This window comes from Arachis ipaensis, chromosome B10, assembly GCF_059453495.1.
Source record: "Arachis ipaensis isolate K30076 ecotype BB chromosome B10, ASM5945349v1, whole genome shotgun sequence".
In the NCBI taxonomy this organism is placed as follows: Eukaryota; Viridiplantae; Streptophyta; class Magnoliopsida; order Fabales; family Fabaceae; genus Arachis; species Arachis ipaensis.
In genome coordinates, this window is record NC_142435.1 from 99,339,088 (window position 1) to 99,355,892 (window position 16,805).

The following is a 16,805-nucleotide window of genomic DNA, read 5'->3' on the forward strand; positions in this document are numbered from 1 at the left end:
CCCACGTGATGTAGGACAATTACTACATATTTTTGCTTCTCCCTTGGGTTGGAATTGCCTTTTTTTTTTTTCGTGTTACTCTTTAACTAGACTTCAATTCTCAGATGATGTAATGTTCAATGTCTGCTAAAGTAAAGCGTTTGGATGTTAAAATGTATGCAGGGGCCAGAAGGTAAAAACCCATGAGTCTTTACCTGATCATGTTAATGCCAATGGAGAGCAAATGGCAATTGCAGCTTCAAGTATGATCAGATCACATAGCGTTTCTGGTGATCTGCATGGTGTGCAGCCTAATCCAATAGCAGCTGACATCCTGAGGAAGGAATCAGAGCAAGAAGTTTTTGCTCGACTGAAATCACTCCTCTTGGTATGAAATATTGCTTATTATCTTGAGTGTGATAAATTACTTTAAGTGGGTTTTCTTATGGAATGTATATAACCATATAGCAAATTATAATGATTTTTTATTGCTGTTTAGAGTCTCCATCAGCCTATGTGGTTCTTCAAGAATGCCTTGAAATGAGAAAAAGATATGTTTTTAAGGAAGCTATTGCTCCATGGGAGAAAGAAGTTATATCTAACCCAGATCCATTCTTTTACACCCCTGAAGGAAAGTCTGACGTGAGTTCTTTCCATTTTTATTATTTTCTAGATTTCCACATGTGAAACTTGATATCCTAGTTTATATCCTCTGATTAAATGAGCATTATCTCTTGTCCTATAGCATTACTTTGAAATGCAAGATGGGGTTATTCATGTATATCCTGATAGAGACGGTAAGTAGCTAAGGAGAGTAACTTTCTTTTATGTAATTTTTTTTTAAAAAAAAATGATTTTACCAGAGACTTGTGCCAGATTGGTGCCAAAAATGTGCCTTTGGCACAACTCCATGCCACGCGTACGCGTACCTTGCGCGTACGTGTCGACTTGCACTGCCTCCTTTCACGCGTTTGCGCCAAAGACGCTTCCGCGTCGATGCCTACCTGGTCCACCCACGCGCACGCGTTCTGAACGTGTACGCGTGGATTCAAAATCGATGACACCCCTACGCGCAAGCCCTAATCCAGTCGCGTCCCTTTACCCCTTCAACTTCAACGTTCCATTTTCTCCTTCTTCTCCCTCGAATTACCCAGAACCTCCATCGCCACCCTCTCAACCTCTGCAACACCATCCCGGCGACACCCACCACCGCCGACTAACCTCACTTCACCCTTCTCTCTTTCCTCTTCGCCCCTTTTCGCCCTTCTTCTTTCCCCCTTTCTCCTCCTCTCAGTCAGTCTCCTTCTCTGTCACCACCAGAACCGCCGCGGCTACGCCCATTGCCGCCGGCGAACTCCCTTTCACCATCACCAAACCCTTCCTTCTCTCTCGGCCGTTTCCTTTCCCGTCGCTGCACCCAGGGCAGAATCGGGTGCCCTACTCTGCACTGCTACCCTACTCTGCGCTGCGCCACCACTGGGCCAGTGGCGCCTCAGTCCCCTTCAGTAGCTATGCATTCCATTTCAGCTTTCTGCTTCGTCCAGGTTTTCCCATGTCTTCCCCTGTCAATTACTGCTTTGTTTTTAATTTTTCTTTTAGTTCATTTTTCAAGTTTTATCAGTAGATTGATTAATCTCTCTTTGATTAGGTTAGATAGAATTGCATGTGGTTAGGTAGCTAGGATGTGGTTAGAGGATTTAGCTCTGACTTTTTGTTGTTGTTGCTATCTGAATGGTTATTTGCAAACTGCTTGTTGAGTGATGATGATTTTGGTGCTCCATGCTTTCACATGCTGCTATTTGATACTGTTATTGATCAATGCTGATGCTTTAATGTTATATGTTCACAATTTGTTGCTCATTGCAACTCTGTGTACTGGCCATGCATTGATTCTCAATACACTGTTGATTATGCCTGATGCTGTTTAATTCCAATTTCCACTCAATCACTTGATTCAGGATGTTTAATTGTCTGAATTCATGTTGAATACTTGTGATTGGTTGTCAAATTCAAAGAAATGGGTGCTGCCATGCTGATTTAAACTGTTTTGTTTTGCTTAATGCTGCCAGATCATATGAAATCACTGTTTGTAAACATGTTTGATATTTTGGATTCATATGAGACTGTTTTGCTGCTATTTTCCATCTGGAAACATCCAATTTACTGCCAGAATGCTGCCAAAATTTTTGGAAATTTCCCTATTGCTAACTTGCAACTTAGGGATTGAACTTGGCACCCTGTGAATTAAGACTCATTTGGCTTATACCAAGTTCAATTCATGAGTTAATTTGGTCAGCATTTCCGTTTTGTATCTTGGTTCCCTCTTTCATGTGCACTGACGGAATCACGGGACTAATTGTTGGAATTCTGTGACAATTAGGACCTTGATTGACCAAATCATTTCTGAACCTCTTGAGTGTTTTAAATCATGCAAGATAGGTCCAATTTCCATTCTTCATGGTCGTTTTCATTCGTACCTTTCTCATTGACCATTGAAGTGCTTTCTAAACTCTCAAGTGGCCTAGTCTTGTACTTTTTGAATGAGGTTCTGTTGAGTTGTGATCATTGGTGTAATTTCACTCATGTAGCCATCTTCATTACCCAATTTACTTTAGGTACATGAGTACACTCTTAAACTTTCAACACCAATTTTTACAAGCTTAGTGACCATAAACATTGATGATGATGTGCATTCCTTTTTCTATGCTTTTATGCATTCCATATTTCATCATCAATGTCTTGCATCATCCTCATGAATGTGAGTATGCTTGTTCTCTATACTTTTTGAACTTATCTTGGTTAAGTTCCATAATTGTCGTGCCACTGATTTCTAACCTAGTTTTCTAACCTTGACCTAGTTGACTCTCTAACTCTTCTTTTTAGTTTTCACATTAACTCTTTTATATTCTTTCGGGCATGATGATTATTGTTGCTTAACGAACAAGCATTTTCCTATTATTGCATGAATTCTTGGATTGTATTTTGATTGATGTATGAATTGTGTTTGCTTGCATTCCAAGAGTTCATTCCTATGACTCACTTCATGAGAGTTCTCAATTTCTTTCTGTTGTCTATTTTCTGTCCGTGCTTATTTCCTTGTCTTTCCTTTCCTCTGCTTTGCTTAATATGTTGTATCCTGTGATTTCTATTTTCCAGGATGTCTGACAGAGGCAAGGGAAAAGCAAAGGTTACCTCCAGGAAGAGGAAGAAGTCTCAGTCTTCCACTGATTCTGCGACCTCCAGTTATGCTAAAATATCCCTCTCTGACAAGGATAAGGAGGATCAGCTCCTACCTTCTACCAACGTAGAGAAATTTCCCAATCTGTACTGTGAGTTCCGCTTTCCGACTTTCCTAAAGCGGAAGCTCAACCAGGAGAAGAAGCTAGATATCCCTTCAGATTTGAGACAGTCCATTGAGCTTCGAATTGAGGGGTTGGGCCTGTCCTTCGTGGATAGGGAGCTAGCTAAGGTGAACGAGTCATGGGTGCGTGAATTTTATTGCAACTTCTACACACCGACCCTTAACTCGATTCACCTGAGAGGCGGGCAGATCCTGGTTACAGAAGCTGACATTGAGGATGCACTCCACTGTCAGCCCAAGGCCAGTGATACAGATGCTTTTATGCAGACTGAGGTGGAGATGCACTGTCTGACCTATGACTATGATGCACTGAGGAGTATAGTTGCCGAACCGGACTCTCCTTGGGAGCTGGATGCTAATAAAACGAAACCCAAGGGGATGATGTTTGAATATCTGACTCGGGAGGCGAGGGTATGGCAGCAGATTCTTGCCCATTATGTTATGCCTACCACGCACTTCACGGAGATTTCGGTGGACATGCTCGTTCTGCTCAGGTGCATTATGGAGGGGAAGGAGTTGTACTTTCCCTGCCTGATTAGAAAGTACATGTGGCGAGCACATGTCAAAGGCACACTCCCATTTCCTGCTTTGATCATCGAGATGGCTCAGCGGGCTAGCGTACCTTGGTTGCCAGATGATGAGTTGCCACCCCCGATCCACGGGAAGGAGAGACTTCTCCCGTGGGGGACCTGGGTGTACGATAGACTAGCCCTGCGTAGATCCAGAGCCCGCTCAGCAGCAGCAGCATCTGGGCCACCATCTTCTTCAGCAACAGCATCTGGGCCATCATCTTCTTCAGCTGCAGCTGGACCCACTGCACCATCCACAGCTGCCAGTCAGCCACCACTACCACCATCATCAGCACCTCAGCCGACCTACAGACTAGTTCAGCATCTTATCGAGCGCATGGATCGGAGCGAACGTCGCAACGAGCGATGCTTTCGGCGCGTGATTCAGATGTTGGCATCGCTGGGAGCCGTCATACCCCCTGATTCCGACACTTCCGATCATTCCGAGGAGGAGGCGGATCATGGGGAGGAGGCTAGGCAGGCAGAGGCACCTCCAGAGATTCAGGCTTCTACACAGCCACAGCCAGACTCACTTGTAGCATCGGGAACAATGCTTCATTCTAAGTGTGGAGAGGTCGACGTCGTTGGTGGGAATGTTATTTTGGGTGACAATTTCAGACTTCAGCTTAGTTGCTTTATTTTGTCTTATTTTAGTATCCGCACTTTGTATTACTATATATATCAGCCATCTTGGATACTTTGTTTTACATTGTGCATTTTGCATCTTTGGTTTGTAAGTATATTTTGATATTTTTAGTTTGATTTACCTCTTTAGTTGATAGCATATATATGTAGTATCTTAGTTTATCAGTTTAGTTGTGATTGGAAAAAATATGGAACATTGAGCTTAGTTTAATCCTTTTTTTAGTCAAAACAAATCTCATATGCAAAAAGGGTAAACTAAGCTCAATGTTCCATATTTTTTCCAATCACAACTAAACTGATAAACTAAGATACTACATATATATGCTATTAACTAAAGAGGTAAATCAAACTAAAAATTTCAAAATATACGTACAAACCAAAAATGCAAAATGACCAATGTAAAACAAAGTATCCAAGATAGCTGATATATACAGTAATCCAAAAGTAATCCAAAGTGCAGTAAATGAAAGTGCGAATACTAAAATAAGACAAAATAAAGCAACTAAGCTGAAGTATGAAATTGTCACCCAAAATAACATTCCCGCCGACGACGTGGACCTCCCCACACTTAGAATGAAGCATCGTCCCCGATGCTACAAGTGAGACTAGGTGGAAGGGTCGACATCTGCATCCAGCTGTGGCTGCGGCTGTGGCTGTGTAGAAGCCTGAATCTCTGGAGGTGCCTCTGCCTGCCTAGCCTCCTCCTCAGAATGATCGGAAATGTTAGAATCAGGGGGTATGACGGCTCCCAGCGATGCCAACATCTGAATCACGCGCCGAAAGCATCGCTCGTTGCGACGTTCGCTCCGATCCATGCGCTCGATAAGATGTTGAACTAGTCTGTAGGTCGGCTGAGGTGTTGATGGTGGTGGTGGCTGACTGGCAACTGATAGCTGTGGATGGTGCAGCGAGTCCGGCTGCAGCTGAAGAAGATGATGGCCTAGATGCTGCTGCTACTGAAGAAGATGGTGGCCCAGATGCTGCTGCTGCTGAGCGGGCTCTGGATCTACGCGAGGCTGGTCTGTCGTCCACCCAGATCCCCCACGGGATAAGTCTCTCCTTCCTGTGGATCGGGGGTGGCGACTCATCATCTGGCAACCAAGGTACGCCAGCCCGCTGGGCCATCTCGGTGACTAAAGCAGGAAATGGGAGTGTGCCTCTGACATGTGCTCGCCACATGTACTTTCTGATCAGGCGGAGAAAGTACAACTCCTTCCCCTCCATAATGCACCTGATCAGAACGAGCATGTCTACCGGAATCTCCGTGAAGTGCGTGGTAAGCATAACATAATGGGCAAGAATCTACTGACATACCTTCGCCTCCCGAGTCAGATAATCGAACATCATCCCCTTGGGTTTCGTTTTATTGGCATCCAGCTGCCAAGGGGAGTCCGGTTCGACAACTATACTCCTCAGTGCATCATAGTCATAGGTCAGACAGTGCATCTCCACCTCAGCCTGCATAAAAGCATCGAGTGGAACCTCAATGTCAGCTTCTGTAACCAGGATCTGCCCGCCTCTCAGGTGAATCGAGTTAAGGGTCGGTGTATAGAAGTTGCAATAAAATTCACGCACCCATGACTCGTTCACCCTAGCTAGCTCCCTATCCACGAAGGACAGGCCCAACCCCTCAATCCGAAGCTCAATGGACTGTCTCAAATCTGAAGGGATATCTAGCTTCTTCTCCAGGTTGAGCTTCCGCTTCTGGAAAGTCAGAAACCGGAGCTCACAGTACAGATTGGGAAATTTCTCTGCGTTGGTAGAAGGTAGGAGCTGATCCTCCTTATCCTTGTCAGAGAGGGATATTTTAGCATAACTGGAGGTCGCAGAATCAGTGGAAGACTGAGACTTCTTCCTCTTCCTGGAGGTAACCTTTGCTTTTCCCTTGCCTCTGTCAGACATCCTGGAAAATAGAAATCACAGGATACAACATATTAAGCAAAGCAGAGGAAAGGAAAGACAAGGAAATAAGCACGGACAGAAAATAGACAACAGAAAGAAATTGAGAACTCTCATGAAGTGAGTCATAGGAATGAACTCTTGGAATGCAAGCAAACATAATTCATACATCAATCAAAATACAATCCAAGAATTCATGCAATAATAGGAAAATGCTTGTTCGTTAAGCAACAATAATCATCATGCCCGAAAGACAGGCCCAACCCTTAGCTCGCTCCCTATCCACGAAGGACAGGTCCAACCCCTCAATCCGAAGCTCAATGGACTGTCTCAAATCTGAAGGGATATCTAGCTTTTTCTCCAGGTTGAGCTTCCGCTTCTGGAAAGTCAGAAACCGAAGCTCATAGTACAGATTGGGAAATTTCTCTGCGTTGGTAGAAGGTAGGAGCTGATCCTCCTTATCCTTGTCAGAGAGGGATATTTTAGCATAACTGGAGGTCGCAGAATCAGTGGAAGACTGAGACTTCTTCCTCTTCCTGGAGGTAACCTTTGCTTTCCCCTTGCCTCTGTCAGACATCCTGGAAAATAGAAATCACAGGATACAACATATTAAGCAAAGCAGAGGAAAGGAAAGACAAGGAAATAAGCACGGACAGAAAATAGACAACAGAAAGAAACTGAGAACTCTCATGAAGTGAGTCATAGGAATGAACTCTTCGAATGCAAGCAAACATAATTCATACATCAATCAAAATACAATCCAAGAATTCATGCAATAATAGGAAAATGCTTGTTCGTTAAGCAACAATAATCATCATGCCCAAAAGAATATAAAAGAGTTAATGTGAAAACTAAAAAGAAGAGTTAGAGAGTCAACTAGGTCAAGGTTAGAAAACTAGGTTAGAAATCAGTGGCACGACAATTATGGAACTTAACCAAGATAAGTTCAAAAAGTATAGAGAACAAGCATACTCACATTCATGAGGATGATGTAAGACATTGATGATGAAATATGGAATGCATAAAAGCATAGAAAAAGGAATGCACATCATCATCAATGTTTATGGTCACTAAGCTTGTAAAAATTGGTGTTGAAAGTTTAAGAGTGTACTCATGTACCTAAGGTAAATTGGGTAATGAAGATGGCTACATGAGTGAAATTACACCAATGATCACAACTCAACAGAACCTCATTCAAAAAGTACAAGACTAGGCCACTTGAGAGTTTAGAAAGCACTTCAATGGTCAATGAGAAAGGTACGAATGAAAACGACCATGAAGAATGGAAATTGGACCTATCTTGCATGATTTAAAACACTCAAGAGGTTCAGAAATGATTTGGTCAATCAAGGTCCTAATTGTCACAGAATTCTAACAACTAGTCCCATGATTCCATCAGTGCACATGAAAGAGGGAACCAAGATACAAAACGGAAATGCTGACCAAATTAACTCATGAGTTGAACTTGGTATAAGCCAAATGAGTCTTAATTCACAGGGTGCCAAGTTCAATCCCTAAGTTGCAAGTTAGCAATAAGGAAATTTCCAAAAATTTTGGCAGCATTCTGGCAGTAAATTGGATGTTTCCAGATGGAAAATAGCAGCAAAACAGTCTCATGAATCCAAAATATCAAACATGTATACAAACAGTGATTTCATATGATCTGGCAGCATTAAGCAAAACAAAACAGTTTAAATCAGCATGGCAGCACCCATTTCTTTGAATTTGACAACCAATCACAAGTATTCAACATGAATTCAGACAATTAAACATCCTGAATCAAGTGATTGAGTGGAAATTGGAATTAAACAGCATCAGGCATAATCAACAGTGTATTGAGAATCAATGCATGGCCAGTACACAGAGTTGCAATGAGCAACAAATTGTGAACATATAACATTAAAGCATCAGCATTGATCAATAACAGTATCAAATAGCAGCATGTGAAAGCATGGAGCACCAAAATCATCATCACTCAACAAGCAGTTTGCAAATAACCATTCAGATAGCAACAACAACAACAAAAAGTCAGACCTAAATCCTCTAACCACATCTTAGCTACCTAACCATATGCGATTCTATCTAACCTAATCAAACGGAGATTAATCAATCTACTGATAAAACTTGAAAATGAACTAAAAGAAAAATTAAAAACAAAGCAGTTATTGACAGGGGAAGACATGGGAAAACATGGACGAAGCAGAAAGTTAAATTGGAATGCATAGCTACTGAAGGGGACTGAGGCGCCACTGGCCCAGTGGTGGCGCAGCGCAGAGTAGGGTAGCAGTCCAGAGTAGGGCACCCGATTCTGCCCTGGGTGCAGCGACGGGAAAGGAAACGGCCGAGAGAGAAGGAAGGATTTGGTGATGGTGAAAGGGAGTTCGCTGGCGGCAATGGGCGTAGCCGCGGCGGTTCTGGTGGTGACAGAGAAGGAGACTAACTGAGAGGAGGAGAAAGGGGGAAAGAAGAAGGGCGAAAAGGGGCGAAGAGGAAAGAGAGAAGGGAGAAGTGAGGTTAGTCGGCGGCGGTGGGTGTCGCCGGGATGGTGTTGCAGAGGTTGAGAGGGTGGCGATGGAGGTTCTAGGTAATTGGAGGGAGAAGAAGGAGAAAATGGAACGTTGAAGTTGAAGGGGTAAAGGGACGCGACTGGATTAGGGCTTGCGCGTAGGGGTGTCATCGATTTTGAATCCACGCGTACGCGTTTAGAACGCGTGCGCGTGGGTGGACCAGGTAGGCATCGACGCGGAAGCGTCTTTGGCGCAAACGCGTGAAAGGAGGCAGTGCAAGTCGACACGTACGCGCAAGGTACGCGTACACACGTGGGAGGAGTTGTGCCAAAGGCACAGTTTTGGCACCAATCTAGCACAAGTCTCTAGAAAATGTATGGGGGCATGTCAGCGCATCGACGCGTACGCGTGCCTGCCCCTTTTTTTTTTTTTTTTCAACAACACCAAGACAGAGCTTAAAACTCTCCGAACACTCTACAACTCAAAACCAACCAAAATGAAAATTAACAACAAATCTTTTGGTTTTTCCAAATATTTTCCAAATACAAATCTAACCAAACTTGTAACACAAGCAACATATAATTCAAGAAAAAGGTGCAATTTAAACAAACTAACAACTTGGGCATTAAAACAAGAATATTCAAAGAAGAGAAACTACCTACAATGGCAACTCAAATCATTCATTGATTATATTTACAAGAGAATGGGAAGAGATTACCATGGTGTGGTGTCTCCTACCTAGCACTTTTATTTTAAGTCCTTAAGTTGGACATTTGGGAGGCTCCTTGTCATGGCGGTTTATGCTTGAACTCATTTTGAAACTTCCACCAATGCTTGGACTTCAAGTAAGCTCCAAAATTCAAAATCCATGGCACCAAACTTTGATGAAGTTCCATATAAGCTAAGGGCTCCCAAAATTGATCTTCATATATACCTGGATCCCATATCTTGTTTCTACACCCATCTTCAAGTTGATGAAGACAATTCCATACAGGTGGCAAGTGATCTGAATTCTCAAGTGAATACCAAAACATCTTCCTAGACCCATTCTATCTATTACTCCTCCTCCACCCTTGGGGCCTAAGCCTTGAAGGTTCGACCTTAATGAGCTTAACATCATTTTGCCAACCACTACCCAACCTTCTTTTACTCCTCAATCCACAAAGAGCTCTAAGTTGACCATCTGTTTCATGCAACCCATATTCAAGTGGAGTGACAAAGCTTAAAGATAAAAGATTGACCCACTTGAATGGTGTAAAGGATGATGGTGATTGAGGAAGGAGGACATCCCCACACTTGGACAATCCAAGGTCTTCTCCCTTGTGCTCTTCTTTAAATTCCTCCACCTCTTGACAAGCATCTTCAATTTCAATTCCTTGCCCACCAACTTCTTCGCATCCCTCATTGCTTAAACCATGTGTCGGAGGTTGTGCAATACCAAATGCCTTTTATTACACCATTTTGATTATTAATATCTTGTGAATTGTTTTTTAGAAAGATTATGACTGTGAATAATCTTAACTTGTCCAGGTTGTAATATTTAGAGATGGGACATATCTGACCTTAAAAGAAGTTTTTGAGAGTTTGGATTAGACTGGGTAAGATCTTATTCTGTAGTTTCTATTATTATCATAATTTATTACTGAAGTTGGTAGCATTAAGCTTCAGTAAGTTAATCTGATTTTTGAACATATGTTTTACAGATATGACCTCAATGTTGACCTTTTGGACGTTCACGCAGACAACAGTACATTTCATCGTTTTGACAAGTTCAATCTTAAATAGAATCCTTGTGGTCAAAGTACGCTCAACGAGATATTCCTAAAGCAGGATAATCTCATTCAAGGTAACATCCTTTCAGAATTATACATTTATTTTAGTGTTTAGGGTTCAGTATTATACATTTTGAAGTCATGTGTAATTCACTTATTTATTTACTTATAACTAGTCACAATGGCAGAAAACCTATTGGCTTTTTGGAGTCTCTTTGCTTGTTACATTCTACTTCAAATAAGGATTTTATATAACATGCTAAAATTCAATAAAGTTCATCTGACAACAGTTGCTGTACAGAAAAGGAAAAAAACCCTCATGTGCTGCGAAACATTGAAACTTGTTAGTAGCTGTCTAATTTCACCAAGCCATATCCATACAAAATTGGGTAAAAAAAGTTGGTTAGGTGCTAGTTGAATGAGTTTCAAGAATATATTTTCAAGCCTACTTGATCTATATTAATTTGCTTTATTTTGGTTGTTGAACCTATTATGTTGGTTTTATAAGAGCTATATCTACTTGCAGTTTTAGATTGTTGTCAAAAGCAACTCCTACCTATGGATTAAGAATTAGTTCAAGAAGGAAATAAGAATGTCTTGCAAAGTAATCATGGGGCTATTGACAAAATGTTTCGGCATTCATGCTGGAGTTTATTATTATGCTCTGTGTTGATTGATTCAGTTTTATCTTTACTTACAAGCGCCCAAACTATTGTCTTGCATTAAATAGGTTGTTTCCTTGGAGAGCTGACAAAGCAAGTGTTTTTTGATCTCGCTGCCAGTAAATATCAGGTGCTTTCCCATATCCTGTCATGTTACAACCTAAAACAACATATAAAATTCTAAAATTCAAGTAGAACACTTCATTTATTTATTTAATTTTGAATTAATTTAATTTAAACTCTTTTAGGTATTGGTTTCCTAGGTGCTTTTCCTCAGGTATTAAATTCAACATGGACAAGTTTCTTACTATGCTATTTTGTATATAGTTTTTGTAAACTTGGCTTTGCTATAAGCATGTAGGTTTGTTTTTTTCAATTCTTTCCATGAAAAGGCAGGTGACCAACTGAGCATAGTTGGTTTTTTTTTTTTCCTGCTTTTTTCCAATGTGTGTCCAGTGTCCTAATATTTTTTAAATACAACTTTGATTATTTTATATTAAGGAAAGGTCTACTTAAATTTATTTTTTCTATTATTATTGGCCAATCTGTTTAAATTAAGTCTTTAGCATTTTTATTCATGACATTTTTCTTTTCAAATTATAATTCAGACTCTTAATTTTTGTGAACTAGCAGCAGCTGGATGAAGCATCCTTTCTTATTCTTATTTATTTAAAAAATAGAATTTTGTATTTTTTGGTTTTATGATGATTTCCCATTTTCCCATGTAGCGGGATGAGTTTTTTTTTTGTTGATATTTATTTTCCATTTCTTTATCATTGTTTCGTTAGGCTTATTCCCTCCTAGATGCTTGTTAACGTATGTCTTTCCTTACCTGATTTATTTGCAGATGGCTGCATATAGAATATCAATATATGGTAGGAAGCAAAGTGAATGGGACCAATTAGCTAGTTGGATAGTGAATAATGATCTGTACAGTGAGAATGTTATTTGGTTAATTCAGGTATTTTCTAGCTTTTTTATTTGCTTAAATCACAGATCAGTTTTATTATCACAATTTATAATGAGGATTTGTTTTTAGTTTCACTTAGTTTTCATGCATTAATTCATACCGTCTGATTTGCTCGTTTTCAATATCATAGCTTTCAGCTCCATATCATAATTTTTTTTCATGTTTTTTTACTGTTTTCTAATTCAGATTATGAGTTTGAGTAAAATATTTTCTGGCTTAATTTTCACACTGATTTTAATGTTGTCATTTGTCTATTGATATATTTGTTATAAAATCTGTCTTGCAGCATCCAAGGTTGTACAATGTGTACAAGGAAATGGGAATTGTTACCTCATTCCAGAACATGCTTAACAATATCTTTATTCCTCCTTTGAGGTTACTGTTGATCCTGATTCACATCTCAGCTTCATGTTTTCTTAAAACAGGTTTGTTTCTCATCTACACTTTCAATTGACTTTTGGAGTAAACATCTATTGCTCCTCCAAGGGCACAAGTGTCATTAGTTTGATTTGATCCTCTAATTTCAAAATAGTTCTTCATGTCATTTTAAACATTAAATTGGTTGCTTTGAGTGACCAGTACTTGTCATTGGACCAATTTTATGCTACTTATATTTTCAGAAGACCAAAATCGGTGTTAATTCTGCCTTTCATACAATGGCTGTTCAATTCCCTTAAGATTATACTTATTTCCTGCTGATTTAGGTCTGTATTTTGTTACCTGTTCGCTAATTAAATATCAAAGGGAATGTGGATGTTTAGAACCATGCATTGTACAAGTTGACCTCAGTCATCTTTGCTCTGGTACTATATATTAATCATTTGGTTATTTATTTATTTACATGTATAGGTGGTTGGTTGGATTTGGTGGATGATGAAAGGAAACCTGAAAGACAGCCAACAAAACACATGGCCACACCTGCCCAATGGACTAATGTATTCAACCCAGTATTTTCATACTATGCGGATTACTGTTATGCTAATCTTTACACCTTAAACAAGGTATATAGTTTTTATCCACAACTGTAGTCTGTAGGTTTTAGTATCAATTTTTGGTGCTTAGGTAGCACTCTTATTATTAGAGCATAGATCCATTTTTACAACGAGTATCTTTTTTTTGTTAATATTTGTATTATTTAGCCCAGGTATTGCCCTTCAACTGGTTACTTAGTTGTGAACTTGAGATATTTGTACTGACTAGATTTTATTGGAATTTTTTTTATCAGATTGGACTGGCAATGTCTCCCCTGAGCAATAACTCCCTATTCTTAGATTACCACAGGAACCCTTTTCCAATGTTCTTACGAGGTTTGAATGTTTCACTTTCTACTGATGATCCGCTCCAAATTCATTTAACAAAGGAACCATTGGTTGAAGAGTACATGGTTTAAGGGTTTAGGGTTTATGATTTAGGGTTTAGGATTTAACCCTGTACTCTTCAACCAATGGTTCCTTTGTTAAATGAATTTGGAGTCGATCATCAGTAGAAAGTTTCCCTAAGGAAACGCAAATGTATTTCCTACTGATATACCTTTGCGTGTCCCCAGAATTCCAAGGTGGGATACTGATACTTCATCTTACTTCCCTTTCTCTTTCTTTCCTTTCTGAAGTTATGTGATTTCTTAGTTTTATTTATTGGAACCTGCTGAACAAAATTGTTCCTAAATTTCAGTGAACAGTTATTAAGTGTAGAATTGAACTGTTTATTTATGGAGACCTGTCTACAAACAGAAAATATACCGAAACTTTCATCCATTCACCTAAAACTATTCCAGCTTTCAGAATACTGTCTCGTATTGTTTTCCTGACATCGTGTGAACTTTCTGTAAATAATACATAATAAACACAAGCCATTTTGAACCTTCAAAATTGGTCTACACACTGGCACACTGCAACATTATCAATTGAACACCAAATAATTTACCACAATATAGGTCAACTCACTGAGTCACTGCTCAATCAACAACCAGCGTCAATAAAGCTCACCAAAATCATCACATAATAATGACCATTCAGAAGTTCCATCGTAGTAGCCATACCTTCGCGGAGAGTCTGCAGTCGCGGCAGCCCCGCCGGAATCCCCTCAACATGAAACACTCCGTTCTGCTTCTCCTCTCCATCCACGCCGCCGCCACGTCCGGAAGCGACACCGAGCTCCATCAATAACCTCTGCCTCCCTTCCTTCTCGCACCACTGCGCCTCTTCTTCAAATGCTAGTAGCAACCATCTTATTCCAATAGCGTATATTTTGAGGTCAATATAAAATCATCTTTCTTGCAAGACCCGTTCGGATAAGGGAAAATTCCAGAGACTGCTTCAAAGTAAGATTGTTGCATTAACCCTCTCCTAAACCTGGGGGGAGGGGTTGAGAGGAAAAGGAAATCCAAATCCCACTCCTCTATCCTTATCCTCTCACTCCCCCTTTTTCAAGAAAAAAGTCCGCTCCCTAAGAAGGGGCCCTCTCTGATAAGGAACAAAAAATTCTCTATTTTATGACAATCCGATCTGATGGTTGTTCTCCACCATTCACAAGGATATAGGGACTTTATATCTCATCTTCGATGCCATTGCTGAAGTGATGGACACATGCTTCTCAATATTGATTATTATGCAATTAGCACAACCTGGCAATCAAATTCTTGGTGGGAATCATCAACTTTATAGTGTTTCAATAACGGCTCACGCTTTTATAATGATTTTTTTTTTATGGTTATGCCGGCAATGATAAATGAATCTAGTAACTCTGTAATTGGTCTGTTTTGATTTTTATAGGTGCACATGACATGGCATTTTCAAGGTTAAACAATATTTCATTCTAGTTGTTGCCACCAAGTCTCTTGCTCCTATTAAGGTCGGCCTTAGTAGAAATGAGTAGCAGCACCGGATGGACAATCTATCCGCCTTTAAGTGGTATTACCAGCCAATTTAGAGGAGCGGTTGATCCATTTTAGAGGAGCGTTTGATTTAACAATTTCTAAGTTTCATCTATCTGGCGTTTCATTCATTTTAGGTTCTATAAATTTTATAACATGTGTGGACCTGGAATGACTATGCATAGATCAGCCTTATTTGTGTGGTCCGTTCCAGTAACAACATTTCCACTGTCGTTACCACTTTCAGTACTAGCAGGGGATATTACAATGTTATTAACGGATAGAAACTTTAATACAACCTTTTCTGATTCCGCAGGAGGAGGGACTCCATATTATACCAGCATCTCTTTCTGTTCTTCGGTCCCATTCTCCTGGATCCGGTATCATAAGTCATGTCGTTTCTACTCTTTAAAAACCGGTCTTTGGATATCTAGGCATGGTTTATGCCATGATCCGTATAGGAGTTTTCAGATTTCTTGTTTGGGCTCATCATACATTTACTGTGGGCTTAGACTTTGATACACATGCCTACTTCATTGCAGCTATCATGATCATATCTAGGGTGTTCAAAATCGATCCGGACCGAACTAAATCGACAAACCGAACCGAAAAAACTGAGAACCGAACAAATCAAAAATTGAAAAAAACTTGTTTTGTTTTTTTTTTGTGACTCGGTTTGGTTTTCGGTTCTTATCATGAAAATTCTAACCGAACCGAACCGGTTCGACCAAAAACCCTAAAAACTACCAACCCCACCCCCCAGACCCCCATCCCCCCAAACGAGACCTAGTGTGGTGCTACTGCTGCGCGACTGCGTCCCTAACCCCCAAATCCCCAATCGAAACCTAACCTCCAAATTCCCAATCGAAACCTAACCACGCAACGCACCATATCTCGTCCTCTGCACAGTGCGCACCCAGCCACGGAGCTAGCCAGCAGCCACCCACGTCCTTGAGTTCGAGGCCGGCGGCACCAACGTTCCTCCCAAGTCCCACCACCTCGAAGCCTTTCTCTGAATCCTACCGCCGAACAGAGTAGAGATCCCCCACCGCCGGTGCACCATGAACGCGAAGACCCAGATCAACACAGCACATCACCACCACCGACTGACCCAACAGGGCAGCACAGCAAACAGCACCCACGATCAACACAGCACCTCGCCACCTCCACCCAGCAGCGTTTCTGGGTTTTGGCCACCCACGATCAACACAGCACCTCCCAGTCTCCCACCCAGCCACCGATTCAAGTGAATATGGAGTCTGAGCCATCTATTCAGGTAATGTTTAGTTGTTTACTATTTGCTGTTTACTGATGCATTGTTGGTATTATTGCTGGTTGCTGTTTATTGTTCAGTTTAAGGTTATCAGTTTATTGTTCAGGTTTTTGTTCAGTTCATTGTTGATAATTTGGTATTGCTGACTATTGATTTATTGTTCAGTTTAGGGATAAGTATAATTTTGGTCCCCAACGTAGAGGCCAAAAATTTATTTCGTCCTCGGCCTTTTTTTCGCTACAAAATGGTCCCCAAGGTTTCAGTCTGTTTTAAAACCGTCATTTTTACCAATTTTT

General features: G+C 40.6%; 1 protein-coding gene across 8 annotated transcripts; it reads left to right on the forward strand.

Annotated features, from left to right (window-relative positions):
* Window positions 1-226: 226 nt before the first annotated feature.
* On the forward strand, window positions 227-14,073 carry LOC107623832 (AMP deaminase-like). 8 transcript variants are annotated; one of them, XM_088508900.1, is made up of 9 exons: window positions 484-621; window positions 10,491-10,558; window positions 10,664-10,806; window positions 11,463-11,524; window positions 11,643-11,671; window positions 12,242-12,355; window positions 12,651-12,789; window positions 13,214-13,365; window positions 13,590-14,073. In XM_088508900.1, the coding sequence occupies exons 6-9, from the start codon at window positions 12,242-12,244 to the stop codon at window positions 13,752-13,754; spliced, it is 570 nt and encodes a 189-aa protein (XP_088365026.1). In that variant the 5' UTR covers window positions 484-621; window positions 10,491-10,558; window positions 10,664-10,806; window positions 11,463-11,524; window positions 11,643-11,671; the 3' UTR covers window positions 13,755-14,073. The 8 variants fall into 8 exon arrangements, with proteins under 8 accessions (XP_088365015.1, XP_088365026.1, XP_088365019.1 ...); XM_088508907.1 differs by lacking the exon at window positions 11,643-11,671 and adding an exon at window positions 725-776 and having other exon boundaries at window positions 496-621; XM_088508904.1 differs by lacking the exon at window positions 11,643-11,671 and adding an exon at window positions 6,502-6,573 and having other exon boundaries at window positions 522-621.
* The last annotated feature ends 2,732 nt before the right edge of the window (window positions 14,074-16,805 follow it).

Coding starts and splice junctions, on each gene's coding strand:
- LOC107623832 (XM_088508889.1), top strand. CDS start 533: ATGTTTTTAAGGAAGCTATTGCTCCATGGGAGAAAGAAGTTATATCTA. Junction 622..3,135: donor CCCCTGAAGGAAAGTCTGAC/GTGAGTTCTTTC, acceptor TCTATTTTCCAG/GATGTCTGACAGAGGCAAGG.